General features: G+C 35.8%; 1 protein-coding gene across 1 annotated transcript in view; it reads right to left on the bottom strand.

The window, feature by feature from the left end:
- The window catches only part of hikeshi (heat shock protein nuclear import factor hikeshi), a 38,458-nt gene extending 27,909 nt beyond the window's left edge, over positions 1-10,549 (bottom strand). The window contains exons 1-2 of the mRNA XM_039744617.1: positions 10,109-10,549; positions 474-711 (exon numbers count right to left, since the gene is read on the bottom strand). Coding sequence (XP_039600551.1) covers positions 474-711; positions 10,109-10,138 — 268 coding nt within the window. The 5' untranslated portion in view covers positions 10,139-10,549. The remainder of the gene's footprint in view (positions 1-473; positions 712-10,108) is intronic.
- Positions 10,550-15,553: the final 5,004 nt, after the last annotated feature.

The following is a 15,553-nucleotide window of genomic DNA, read 5'->3' as shown; positions in this document are numbered from 1 at the left end:
TCCGCTCCCCTTTTGAAAGCTCTGTTTGGCTCATCCACATTGAGAATAGTAGATGGGCTGATTCCAAAATTAACATATAAATCTTTGTTGCTGTTCTTAGAATTGTTCATAAAATCAGTACATCTAAGTACATTTGTAGTTATGATCAAGAGAAAAAAATGTATGAATTGTTTCCAACTGTAACAAAGTCAACATTTCAGAATGTTCCATTCCAAAGACACACCTTTCAGTGCACAAAGTAAAAATCACATAAGGGATAAAATTCACATTTCAAAGTCTTGAGATAAAACATATTTTTGTATCTTATATTATCCAGCAAAATAAGTTCTGCAGCTTGCTTATCGTTGCTATAAAAATATGAATAACCTACGCCCTACTAATAAACAGTATATTTGTATGTTGGCATAAGCACTAATTACTCTTATTTATGACTGTTCTTATTTGTAAAGAGTAAAGCAGAAGGATGAACTCACCAGTTTTCAAACCAGATATTTTAAAGATGGCACTTGGCTTGTCATTGGTGATAAATCCCAGGAGCTTCCATACTGGAACGCCATTTGTGTCAAGATAAGAAAAATACACAGCTCCTCCCATTCCATCAGGAAAAGGTACAGTCCCCAACATAAACACAACTATGTGGTTGACATTCTCATATTCTGGGAGATTGAACACAAATTTATCCTCTGCAACTTGCTGCACATCAGTTTGCACCTAATAAGGAATACGATAAGCAAATGTCTACAGTTAAAATACACTGCACGATTACAAAGATTAATTACTAAGATCACAAAGTTCAAAGCTGGCAGTATTATTTTAGGAACAGTAATAAAAGGTTCAACTGAAAGCAGTGAATTTTTAACAGATTTCCCAAGTATAATAACCTGCACTACATTCATTCCTTAAACAATGAACACATGAAAGGGCAAGCTGGCATAGGTGCTTTGCTGTTCGAACAACAACTTAACATATCATTCAGCATGGCAAATTTTATTTAATATTTTAGCATCACAAGGTATGGCCAAGTTGATGATTTCTTGCTTTCTCAATTACCATTCAGAAGCAGTCACAAAAAATTGCCGTATTTTTTGCTCCGTAAGATGTAACTGACCATAAGACACACTTAGGTTTAGAGGAGGAAAACAAGAAAAGAAATACTCTGAACCAAATGGTGTACTAATATAATAAAATATAGCAGAATAATATTTCAACCATGTAAAGTCAACAGCGTTATTAAGAACCATCATCACTGTCATTAATAAATGACGAGAGACTTTATGGTTCAAGCACTCTTCTAGTTTTCTGGAAACCCCAAGAACTCCTCATCGCTAGTGTCAGAATTTATGAAGCTCAGTTGCTCACAATCACTGATATCACTTTCTTCGATATCTTCATATATGATACTATGTTCAGTTCCACCTAAGGCATTGCTAATAGCAGGTTCCACCTGCAGCTATAGACTCTTCAGTACGCGAGCGACTCTCCATATTAGTGTTTAGATCCGGACGGTGCATGTGTCCAAAACATTAACATTTATATGTTACTTACTTAAAAGCCAGACTGAATGTTATTTACCTTGATTTATTTACTTACTTCCCACACTATAAAGTCACAAGTAGACTGCAGAGCTTCCTGTGTTTGATCGACACGAGCATGCTCAAAAAATACATGTGTAATGCCACAAAAAGTGCATGCTGACACTTCAGTTCATAAGCAATGGTACAAAAATGCAGTCAGTCTTCTTTTTTGAGCACATACACAGCCCAGATCTAAACACTAACATGAAGAGTCACTCACGTACTGAAGAGTCTATAGCTGCAGGTGGAAGCTGCCATCACTGTACTTTGTATATAAGAGCCAGATCGAATGATATTTACCTTGATTTATTTACTTATCTTCCTACAGCGTAAATTCACAAGTTGACTGCAGACTCTTCCCGTGTACATATACAAAATACAGTGACGACAAAAGTGCGACGTGCATTCTTTCTCCGATGTACTGTAGAACCCTCATCATCATCTGAGTCAGGTCAAGTAATACATATCACAGTCTGTGACGCAATATTTGCTACATAAGATGCACAGACATTTCCACCCACTTTTGGGGGAAAAAAGTGCGTCTTATGGAGTGAAAAATATGGTAATTTATATAATATAAAATCAATAGGATTCCTGTTACTGCCCATGCTATATAGGAACTAAAATTACCAAAGAGGTAAATCAGAAAATTAATAGCCCATATGGGTAAGTTTTCAAACACTGTATAATATTACTTTGCTTTGATACCCAAGTATTATTACATCTTTTTGTCCTAAAGATGTAATAATGCTCAAACCTATACACATAATCAATGTTTCCATAATCAGTCAAATCTGCTAATACAGATACCAATACTGATATTATTTCTATTTAATTGTTCATGTATTTTACTTATTACAATAATAATTCTTTACATTTATATAGCGCTTTTCCCACTACACAAAACACTTCCATGCAGGGAGGTCTTGGGACGCAAGCTCACAATCTCCTTACTGCGAGGCATATTCATAATTGCAATCAAAATCCAACGTTAACAGAAAGGTTAAATAAACATAAACTAGTTAAATGAGGTAAACATTTTATCCTTGAAATATTCTAACTTAATTCTCAGAACAATAACTTAGAAGTAACGCTTTGAGGCAGACAGCTTACTTGACACGGTGGTGCCCATTTAGAAGACTCAACAAACAATATACCTTTTGTCCTTACTTAAGCCAAATAGAACATGTATATTGTGATTTTGCTGTTTCTGACATTTATAATAAAAAATTGCATTCTACTCAACAAACCACACAGGGTCCTGTAAGCTGCCCTGCCTCTGTGCTGTAAGCTTGATATTGTATCAGTTCAACAAAGCTGAAATAATATTGACATCAGACCCAATTGAGATAAATACTTTTTTAAAATTATTACCATTGCAGATAAGTGCCTGATAATTTATTCCATAATTTACAAATTTCTGTCTGAAATAATAAAGGAATACAAAATCTTACAAATGGTTTCATCCCAGAAACTAAAGTTTTCCACAGATTCTACAAATCAGTATCTTCAAATGAAATTGAATCTCAAGATCAAAAAAAGACAAAAATAAGAACTACAGAACATAAATCAAGAAACCTCATGGTCAGAATGTATAATTAGCTACTGAGTCTGTATCTGGAGTACGGTGTGCAGATTATTAAAAAAAAAACAAAAAAAAAAACGATCAGTCAGATTTTTTTTAATTAAATAACGGTTTGTGTACTTGATGACCCCAGAAGAAATAAGGCAAGTACAGTACATGTAAAACCCAAGTCAGAAAGCACTACTTTACAGAAATTATTATGGGAATCTAAAACAGACTATACAGTGTCATGCAGCTGAAGCATAAACCTTGACAACCTTATTTGGTTTTATTATTTCAATAGGCTGTATTAATTTTTTCTTGCTTCTACTATTGTGTTTTGTAGTTGTTTTTGATATCTTTACTTTGGGCTATGTTTTAACATGCTCCCTGAGAGACAGAAAAAGTTTGACTTGTTCTTGAAACACTTGTATTGACGAGTGATTGATCAGCACTTTATGTGATAAGGTTGAAAGCCTAACTGGGTTTCACCACCTGTACTAGTAAGTAAAAATGATGTTTTTTTAGAAAATTCATAATTAAGAATTAAACTGAAATTGTATTTTTTGGAGAAGTCTAACTAGAAAAATCACAGCACTTTTCTCTTGTAGGTATTAAATAACCAGTGATGTTGCTTCTATCTGGACCTCATTCAAAAGGACTAGGGGCCTCATGTATAACGCAGAGCGTAGAATTGACACTAAAACATGGTGTACGGACAAAAACTGAAATGCAAGTATGCACAAAAAAATTCAGATAAATAAAATTGTGCAAAAGCAAAATTCCAGGCACTTCATCTTTATAAATCACAATCAATGTGAATTTTAATGCACATGAATATGCCCCACCCCAACTCCTCCCAGAATTTCACACTTTTGAATATGTAAATAAATATAAATAACCCCTTACATTAATTGTTTTGTTTAAAGACAATGGTAAAAGTATGTATAAATGAGAACTTCAAAAAAGAATGTGGTCAGATGTTAAAGGCAACATGAAAAGGCGAGTGTCCGAGTGTTATACAGAAGCGTATTAGGGCCACAGAGAAGAAAAAAAAAAAAAAATAGTGACACAGTAAAGAAAAAAAAGGCCCATGTCAAAATTAAAGTAAAAATGTCGACTTTAATCTTGAAATTTCTACTTTAATCTTATAGTTTATTTTGTAATTTGAGTAAAATGTCACAAACGTTTCCCATATCCCATTGTGACTAAAATAGCATGTTAAATGCTTCAAATTCTATGTGTTCCCCGACCCAGTCGTTAATCTCTAAGTGCTTCTTAAAGCGCTATCTCTTACACAGACAGGAGCGTGCAGGCAGTGATACACTGAATACATTACATTCATGATATTACAGCTCTCTGCACATTTTAGAATACTAAAATGTATACCTGATATCATTTTCATGAAGAAATGCGTTAAAGCATGTATTAAACATTAAAGGAGCAATGAGCTAGTGCCCCATCCAGGCATTGCTCCATGACTCCAAATGTTTATTAGTTAACAAGTTATCTGTAAAATGTAATATACATACTTTAATGCATTTCATCATAAAATGTTAAGTACATCCTAGTATTCTAACAGCACACAGCTCCAAAAGGATAGATCTTGGAAATCTAAATCAACTTAGAAACCAGTTATCATCATCTGTAAATATCTGCTCTTTTCTATTAAATTGATTTGAATTCCTTTATTGTCATTGTACTGTACAATGTGGTTGAGTATGCAGCTCCTCCATAAACGCATTTTCCTATAAAATGATAAATAATATAAAAAGCAATGTAAAACATACAATATGAAAGTATAAGAACAATATACATGTACATGCAGTGCAGATAGTGCAAATGACTCATAAAATGGTTCAGGTTGTGCAATATTACAGTTATAGTGCAAGTTTACTGTGAAGTAATTGTAATTCTAAATACAAACAGTTCTACCAGGAGGAGCACTTGATGGACTGATTGAGCGCACTTATAACTTGGGATGAAACTGCTTCTGAGCCTCAAAATCCACGCAGGAAAGGCTCTGAAGCGTGTGCCAAATACACTGTGGCATGGCTGAGTGGAATCCATGTAGATGCTGGTGGTTTTCCTGAGACAGCATGTGCTATAAATGTCCTCCAGGGTTGAAAGCTGTATTCGGATAATCCACGTAGAGCTTTCGGATCAGCTGTTGTGCAGCTGCGATACCACACAGAGATCGAATGGGTCATAATACTCTCAGTGGTGCTCTGAGAGTAACAACGCTAAAGCAGCTATGGTATTAGGAACAGTTTGGCCACCAATATATAGTTGCAGAAAGATTTAAATCAAGTGCCTTAAATTTGTAAACAATATGCAATTAATTTTAGTGTATTTGATACAGCCTGTGTCATGGATATGAATCTATAAAAGAAATGACACAGAAACAGTAGCACTACTTTGATGCTGGGTGCCGCCTGTTTTCAATACGGAGCAGAAATGTGTGTATGCATGGTGTAAGGCTGCCATGAAAAAGTGTGTGGATTTATGCCAAGTTCAGTTTTAATACACCTTGAAGTGAGCATGGAAATAGGTGTACGCAACATTTTTGTGCGCAAGTACCGCTTATACACGAGTTCCTAAGTCTTTTCAATTTAGAATGCAAACAAATAAAAACATTTTCATTTGTCTTTAATGGAACCATCATCCAAATCTCTGCAACTCCAGCTGTCTTTTTTTTGTTTTTAAAAGAAAAACTTATAAGTGGACACATAAGTAGACATAATTAAGAGTAAAGAAGTGTGATAGCTTCATAACCTCCACTCTCAATCAGGGAAAGTAACTGGATGTCATGGTTTTTCATGGGGAGTAAGTGAAGGGGGTTGTGTAAAGTATTTCACAATTTTATTGTACACAGCCACAAAAGACAAGTTTGGAGCTAAAGGCTTATAAGTGTATTTGTTCCTAATGATTTAAGGCCATGGAACAATTATTTCCAGTGATTGATGTTCTGCCAGCCTCAAGATGAGTCTCCCCTAAGAATAATTAGTTACACATGCTTAGGACTGCTTGGGTACCCAGTATAACTGATTCAGTGTCTAAGGTTCAAGTTGGACAACATTACCTAATTCGACACTCCTATAGGAAAAGTTTTGTATTTCACTATACTGTACTTGCTATTATTTATAATATATATAATAATTATACCTTATAAAAAAAACTACACAAAACACTGAATCAAAAATCAACATTTTTATTATTTTTCTATACTCTGTGATCCACAGCTGAAGACTAAATAAACATTTTCAATGTAAAAGAACACCTGAAGCTTGCACGGGAAAAAAAAAGAAGGTAAGCAATGCCAAGAGACATAAGGAGGAATCCACTAGAGCTTAGCTGTCCTAACACATGGAGACTCAGCTACAAAATAAAATGTTTTACTAGGTCTTAATTTAAACTGTAACCGATAAAGTAGCTGGAAGGAAAATACAAAACAATGACTCCAGTACTTGAGGGGTGAGGTTGGCAGACTCCATTGCGGTAGCACACAAAATGGGGAAATGTGAGTTTTCCTATTACATTTGTAGAGAACCTATGTTACTTTAAAAGGCAACAGGGTGGATTAGATTTAAAAGCTGCTACCACATAGCTCTTGACTGCTGGCTCAGGTACTGTCAAAATAGACTTTGAAGCTTCTCCATATCTCCATATGGGTTTCCCCATTGGTTCTTAGCCCAATTTGAGATGGTGTGTGCGCCTCCCAACACTCTAGCATTCCATCCAAGTCATTCCAAGTCATCCATTTCTCCTTTAAGCCCAATGTTGCTGGTATGCTGAAATGGGCTCATTCCTGAAGCACTGTAGTGAATTAAGTGGTTTAAAGAAAGAAAAGTATGAATTAATGTTAATTTTAAAAATACTGAACTATTTAACAGTTTACTCTGCAACAACAGGAGAATGAAAAGATGAAAAAATATTTTGACAAATTGAACTGCAACTGAATGAAGAGGGCATTGAATGATACATTATCAAATAATTGGTATTCTAAACAGTTCTCATATTTAGGTGATTTTCTTGTCCAAATTAAAGAGGATGTGGCAATTTTAAGATAAGGTGATTGAAGAATTGTGGTTGTCTTGTTCCTGTTTACAGGTGAATGGAAAAGTGATTAGTGCTACTGCCTCATCTGTCCACCGTCCTGGCTTTGAATTCTATGTTCAATCATTGTCCCTATGGAGTTTGCATGTTCTGCTTATATTGGTATGGGTTGTTCTCTGGATACTCCAGAATTCTTTCTTCATTCCAAACAAGTATATGATAGATTAATTGGGAGATTCCATATTAGTCCTGTGCAGTTATGTAGCTTGTAATGTGCATCTCTCCCAGCGGAATGAGACCGCCATCAATAAGGAACCACTCCAAACATTAAACAAAAATACTAAAACCATTTAACAACTGTAATGGCCCAAGACACATTTCTCCTTTTAACAAATTTTGAATTGTCTTTTTCTCACTTACTCACGTTTTTCTTTACTAAACATAACTAATTTAGCAATTTCTTCCATTTGGAAATACTTTCATTTCAATTTTGTTTTATATATCAATAGATGGATTTGATTGCTTTGTTATTTGCAGATCTTTTAAATCTTATTTTAATATGTTGCAAAATCATGAATAGCTTTCATGTGTGTTTAGGTGAACTGACATCTGATGTTTTAGTTACACATAATATCTGATGAAGGCATGTGATGTGTGTTTTGTCTGTAATGAAAACACAAACACTGCTCCTTTTCGGAACCAATAAACAGATTAATAATTTAGTTATGAAATATTAACATAATACTCCTAAACTCACTTAATGCAATTCAGAGTCATAGGGATTAGGGATTTTAAAAATGAAAACAAATGTTTTAAGGCTTCGTCGTCAGATAAAAAATAATTACTATTCATTCCTTAAAGGAATACTAAACCCAAATGTTATATTCTTTTTATGTTACCTACCCCATGTAATGGTGGTTTTTCATGCAGAATGGAGAAAAATAATTTTAAGAGCTAGCAGAATTTAATGGTGGTTAGTGCTGTACAACATCAAACATTTATGAAAAACGTCCAAGGGGGTTGGATTGATGGGGGAATCTCACGCTATTCGTGTCACGTAATCGGAAAGTCCGAAGTCTGTTATCCAGACATTTACTCAAAATGTGCCAAATTTTTTTTATTTTGCTAAACTATTGTTAAATAGTTATTTCTAGCATTATTAGTGTGTACACAAACAGTAAACCCTAAGCCTCACAAGAGTGGCTTTTTGACCTGAAGACCTGCCTCTCTCCATCATTAACTGGCCCAAAGTCCTGTCTTCAATATGAAAAGTCACAACCAAGACTCTTTGGGTTTCCTTATTATGTATACACTTAAAATATCATTTTTGGGTGGCGTATTTCTTTAACAACTGATGGAAAGATCAGCAGTACTATGAAAAAGGTCACATCAACCATACTTGGTAGGAGTGCCCTAAATTAGCTTATTCTTCCCTGTAGTTCTCAGAATCTCTTATTATATAAATTGTCTATGCCCAACACGATTGATAAACCCAATATTTTTAAAACCTGTCAATGGAGGAAATTGAGGAATTGTTAATTTTTTTCTGACTTTTCACAGCTAATAAGAATATGCAAGTATCCTACATACGGTAAATTCAAGAGCTTTTTTACATTTTTTATTGCATTTATTATGGAATTGTTTAACACACATTGGAAAACATGATACATCTACTACCTTCATGCAGTTAAAGGTCTGATATACTGTAGTTTAGCAATGTCTGGACATATGGCTAATCATGAGTGATCATTTTTTATAACTAGTTAATAAAAGTACAATTAGCGATCATCATGATTAGAGAGAGAAAACTACATATACTGTATCTTGTGAAGGAATGAAGCCACACAGAAAGACATGGCCAAATCCACCACACAATTTACCACTTCCTTTTCCAATTGCCCCCAAAGTGTTCTTCCTCCCCTTTTGGCTGAAGTGAAAACTCACAAAAGGTGCCACCTATTTAATATCATTTCATCTTGAAACGCTTCCCATTCATTCACTTTCTTTGTTGGTCTCATCCATTCCACCTCTGTTTGAGAGCACCCCTTCATCCCAAACAACCAAAGTTAATTGTTAAGATACTGATATTTAGACAGTTCGCGCTGTCAGAAACGTAAAGATCATCAGAAGGTACTGCAAAGTTCAAAATAAAGATCATACTGGCTTGCCAAAGATCTTCTCCGGAAATCCAAAAAAAAAAAAAAAATGTATCAGTAGTCGGGAAGAACAGTATGTTGTATTGGTTAAGAAGTTAGACCTAGGACTTCAAATCATTAAGTTGTGGGTTCAACTCCTGCTACTGACATCGTGTGACCATGAGCGAGTCATTTCGCCTGCCTGCGTTCCACTTTGAAAAAACGTTAAGATCTGTAACCTATTGTACCTCAAATGTTAAATATCGTTTTGGATAAAGGCATCAGCCAAATAATAACTAATAATGATAATAATAACTCCATCTGGCATCAGGACAATTCTTCCACGAGGTAAACAGAAAAGATTGACAGGCACGCTTTGTCTCCCTCTTTAGACAAAACACACACAGGCTGAAGAGGAGGTCAGTGAACTACCGACACAAAGAAAACGCACAAACGTTTCTATCAATTGAATTACACATCACGTTGTTAGTATGGCACAGCGCCCATACTGCTAATAAGAAACAATGTAATTTGAATTACAAAACGTTGCAGTAGCTAGGCAGCCCTTCGGCAGCCCTTCCTTGTCTGCAGTGAAACATTAAAATATGACGTTCAGTTGTTTGCTATATGTCAAAGTTTAATGACACTTGAATAAATCGCCTGCAGATCCCCCTAATTTGGACGGCACAATGTGTGCAACTGATTTTACAAATACGGGAACCCAACAAACGAAATGTACGCTACGGCTCAGTGAAGAAAAGGGAGTGCCTTTTACTTACCAATCTCCCTGCGACCAAACACCCAAACATTGCTCAATTCTTCCTCGAATCTCTCCAGTTTTGTAATATCGTTACATGCCACACTTGTTGGCCGTATGTCAGCATCGCACTTTTACTTTCTGCAGCACCTACAACATCTTCACGCACCTAAAAAATACAGAAGCTTCTAGATTTTACGATACTCTACTTTGTCTGACACCAGTAACAGCGCCCCTGCAGGAGGTCTACGCAACGTTAAGCAACTGAACATGGAAGCAGAAACTGCTGACTGAATCAAAAACCAATATCTATATTTTTTAAAAAGGCGTGAAACCTATAGGACTTGTTAAAAGTATTATTAAAAAAGTAAAACAAACACAAACGTTTCACTCGGATAAAACTAAGAATTCTCTGGGCTGCCCTTTTTCACACCGATTCGTCTGTTTTTGTCGCAAGTTGATGACGTTTGACTCCAGAACCACCGAACCACTCGGATAGGCTTTGCGTTGGAAAGGCATGTTGATTTCATCTTGAACTTGAAAGGCATGTCCGTTGAAGCTGCTATCACTACCGCATCACGGTTTGTTCATTCGTTCAGCTTTATTTGATGTATTCCATAATAAAGTGTAGGTACAATATTGAGATCAGTCACTGCTTAAAAGTCTCTCAGGAAAGCAATAATAACTCGTGTTCATCTTGTAAATGAGACGATGTGCACTTTTAACACCAATGTCTTTTTTTGAGTCACCGTCAGATTTGTCTGTTACTGTAATTTGCCGAAACATGTTGTAACCAGAATTCAGTCCCGCATTCGCCAACATCGCATTTAAAAAGGCTTGTAGGCTCATAAAGAGAGCGCCCTCCTTGTGCAAACATAAATGTATCATTTAAATAAAATAAGCATTTAGGTCTTTCTCAACACATAGTGCCGAAAACTGGTAAAACAGCAAGTCAGTTTCATTTAAAATAATGGTAAATAAATCCATCCATCCATGCATCCATTTTCCAACCCGCTGAATCCAAACACGGGGTCACGGGGTCTGCTGGAGTCAATCCCAGCCAACACAGGGCGCAAGGCAGGAACCAATCCTGGGCAGGGTGCCAACCCACCGCAGGACATACACCAAGCACACACTAGGGCCAATTTAGAATCGCCAATCCACCTAACCTGCACGTCAAGTCCATGAACAACAAATTCAGAATCCTCCAGATTAATATTATTTTCCCAGTATAACATAACAGGTCTGCAAAATTAAAACTCATATAAAATTGTTTTACTTGTAAATAGTTATTTGTACATTAATGAACACAAAAATAAAATGTTTCTATAACATCACATTTATGTAGATAATTGAAAAAAAACTCATAAAAGTGTTTTTAATGTAATTTTATTTATACAAAAATAGAATATATCCATCATCATCAAATTACACAATTTACTCGTGTACCAGTAACAGCGCACTGCGATTGACTTGAGCATTCATAGTTTTCATACTCCTTCCCTCTATGTTTAGCATTCATTTGCTCAGAGGTTTATGTGCTTCCTGAACAGCTCTTCTTTTCTCCACCCTAACAGCCCGCTTCTCTTTTTTCGTTGGCATCTTTTCACGTTAAAACTGATTAAGTCAGTGTTTCTGTTGCAATTACTTGGTACATTTTCCTTAATTTTTCACTTAAGCTGGCACTTGAGTCTTCAGTCTCCCTCAATAATGAGTTAATTTATGAAGAGGTACGGGTAATGACGCCAATTTGAATACTATTGAAAGGAAGTACATGCAAATAACTCACGAACATCTTGCAAATTATGGATTTTGCATGGAGGATAGGTCAAAAAGTTTACTAAGTCTGAGACTGTTGGGCAGCAAAGCACCTACAAGAAGTCATTTCTGCAAAAGGGGGCAATACCAGCTTCTGGGGCCAAGTGTGTCCCTACTTTTTCCTCAAGTACACCATTACATCCATTGGTACGTTTCTCAAATAAATGATTGAAAAAGCCAATTTTCTTTTTTTTTTTATTCATGTATATCACTTTTATCAGTATGCACTGTTTGCACAAAGATCTACAGTTATGCATGTTCAAATATGTAGAAAGTCAACAGTTTCTGTCGGATGTATTTATTTTTTCTCATAACTGTATGTCAAGAGATGGGAAAATGCTCCCAATGGACTGACCTGTCAGTGCATATGATACTGTCTGTCCATGGATGTGCATTTAATGTGATCTGTGATATGAAGCATCATGTTTTGGACTGATTTTATTGATCTCTTATGAGGCCCATCTCTTTCTAATTGTGCATATTGGATATGCATATTGATAAGCATAAATTGGTTCAGTAAGGCAGATGATGAAAGATGAAGTGGGAGAGACGAAAGGTGAAGAATATAACAGATGAAGGTATTTCTTCTTTTTTTTTTGCATGTTTATGTGTGACATGTTTTGAGATATATACTCAGCAAAAAAAGAAACGTCCTCTGACTTTCAACTGTTTTACTTTTAGTAAACTTAATGTGTAAATATTTGTATGAACACTAAAAGAGTCAACACCATAAGACATAAACTAAAAATGTTTCACAATGTGTCCCTGAATGAAGGGAGGCTCAAAATCAAAAGTACCAGTCAGTATCTGGTGTGGCCACCAGCTGCTTGAAGTACTGCAGTGCATCTCCTCCTCATGGACTGGACCAGATTTGTCAGTTCTTGCTGTGAGATGTTACCCCACTCTTCCACCAAGGCACCTGCAAGTTCCTGGACATTTCTGGGGGGAATGGCCCTAGCCCTCACCCTGCGATCCAACAGGTCCCAGACGTGCTCAATGGGATTGAGATCTGGGCTCTTCCACTGCGAGGATGATCAGCTGTCCTTCCTGTCTCCCTGTAGCGCTGTCTTAGGCGTCTCACAGTGCGGACATGGCAATTTATTGCCCTAGCCACATCAGCAGTCCTCATGCCTCCCTGCAGCATGCCTAATGCACGTTCACGCAGATGAGCAGGGACCCTGGGCATCTTTATTTGGATGTTTTTCACAGTCAGTAGACAAGTCTCTTTAGTGTCCTGCGGTTTTAGAACTGTGACCTTAAATGCCTACTTTCTGTAAGCTGTTAAGGTCTTAACGACCATTCCACAGGTGCATGTTAATTAATTGATTATGGTTAATTGAACATGAATGGAAAACATTGTTTAAACCCTTTACAATGAAGATCTGTAAAGTTATTTGGATTTTTAAAACATTATTGTTGAAATACACAGTCCTGAAAAAGGGGCATTTCTTTTTTTGCTGAGTATAGTAGTTAAACTCATTAATATCACCAGAGTGGCAACATTTTTGTTTATTGATTAGTATATTCAGGTAAAAAATAATTGTCCTCAGCTCTGTACATCTGACAGTAATCACCCTATTAATCTATAAATAAATATTTTAGTGGGTACAAGATTCTCAAGAGATACCAGAAACCATCTATGGACTGGATCCGAGTCCTTGTGCCTAAAGTCGCCAGACTAGGCAACACCTACTGGTGACAGTACAGAGATTGAGATATTAAATGAATGGGTGGATAGATGGATGGAATGACTTCCTCATTTCATATGGATTTTCTTTCATTAGTTCCTAAAACAATGTGATGGACTCTCTACTTTGTTACTGTTAGCACAAAAATCATCTTTATGCAGACTTCATTAAAAAAGTAAAAGCAGAAGTTTAAATTTTCCATCAATCCAAACTTTCAATGCACAAACTACAAAAGAGAACTTCAGAGGCTTAACAATTGCTAACATGTGCAGAATGTGCTGAAGTTATAGAAAATGGGATGATAACTCAGAGCTATTAGAGATGATAAACTTGTATTAGTCATATTAGCATATACATTTGCATTTTACTTATGTAAATTTCAGTCATAGGAACATACCAGAAGGAGAGATAGCATTTGGCTCAAGGAAATATTTATCTTTATAGATATTCCTTAAAAGAGCAACACAGTTATTTTTAAAATTAGGTGCCATGCGGTGTCCTCTAGCAATCTGATGGAAGAATACTGGCCTCTTGCATGTCCTACCTGACCTCAAATTAGAAAAGACAACCTAGCCCCAACTAGTGATCACAAGGTCATAAATAACTCCTCTATGGACCTTGTGTCTTCATGGAAGAAAATGCATCTGTCTAGTATCCTGTCCTGCACTGTTTTGGAAACTCTCTTCTGTACTGGAACCCCTGACTGTAGCTGGTATGGGCCACTCAGTACACGTAAAGGTAGTCTATTGCCCTCTATACCAGTGCTTCCTAAAATCGGTCCTGGGGGCACACTGTGGCTGCAGGTTTTTGTTACAACCAGCTTCTGTTTTCAATTGGACTCCTGGGCTAATTAAGTGAACTGTTATTAACTGTTATTTCCCAAGTTCTGTGTTTTGGGAACAATATAGAAATTAGAAAACTAAATTTGGTAAAATATACATAAAAATGTACCAAGCTTGGGAATAATGTATTTATTTCTTTCTAACAATATTTTCATCTTGATTTTCATTCTACTTTTCCGGGTGTTCCAATTGTTTAATTAATCCATTATTTATTAATTAATGGGTCTGACGCTAAAGTAGTTGCAGCCTTTGATTGTTTAGTGGTTTGCCTGGTTGTCTGCTCTGCTTGTTTTTACTTATCATTAATAAGATACAACAAAAGGGAGAAAACTGCACAGATAAAGGGCAAAATATAATGAAATCAACAAAAGAGAGTTAAGATTTTAAATCTATAGCAGAAGCAGAAATATTTCTAAATGTCTTATAAATGTAAAAAATCAGGCTGCTGTGCTTTTCTAAATGCAGAATAAAAGTAAAATACCAGCTATTTAAATGAGATCAGTGCTATAAGGTGTTGTCACTGATTGGGAATCTGGTTGGAACAAAAACCTGCAGCCATAGTGGGTCCCCAGGACTGAGTTGGAGAACCCCTACTCTAGCACAATCTGTCTTCTTCACACTGACATGTGCAATTTCTTTAGTTAATGTTAATTACTCTGTTTTGTTTGGCATGCATGTTGTACCTTTCTTACTAGTTGGACAACCCTCTGGAGTATATGTATTCAGTAGTAAGTGATGGAACTGCATCAGAAAAGTAACACAATTGATGGTTACCATTAAACATAAAGAACATTTGGATCCATCAATTTTGTTTTGCAGATATAAGTACAACAACCTTCATTTAATTAATGACAATAATTAACCTTTATTTTAAGTGATCATTCTTCAACATGCCTTTTGCATTTATTTGCCACTGCTGTAACAATGTACCTTAAACAAGACAGAAATACCTTAACATCAGAAATCTGTTATATATGACTGAAATATTGTTCCTTTATATAGCAAGATACAAGTTTAATTTGTTCAAGTTACACATATTCACCAATGTGCATTAAAACATTTTGCATAATTGTGCCCACATCTATGAAATTATCTCAGATACACACATGGAAACCACTA

Source organism: Polypterus senegalus, chromosome 2, assembly GCF_016835505.1.
Source record: "Polypterus senegalus isolate Bchr_013 chromosome 2, ASM1683550v1, whole genome shotgun sequence".
NCBI lineage: Eukaryota > Metazoa > Chordata > Cladistia > Polypteriformes > Polypteridae > Polypterus > Polypterus senegalus.
Note: the sequence above shows the minus strand (reverse complement) of the source record. Positions and strands in the feature narration are given on the sequence as shown.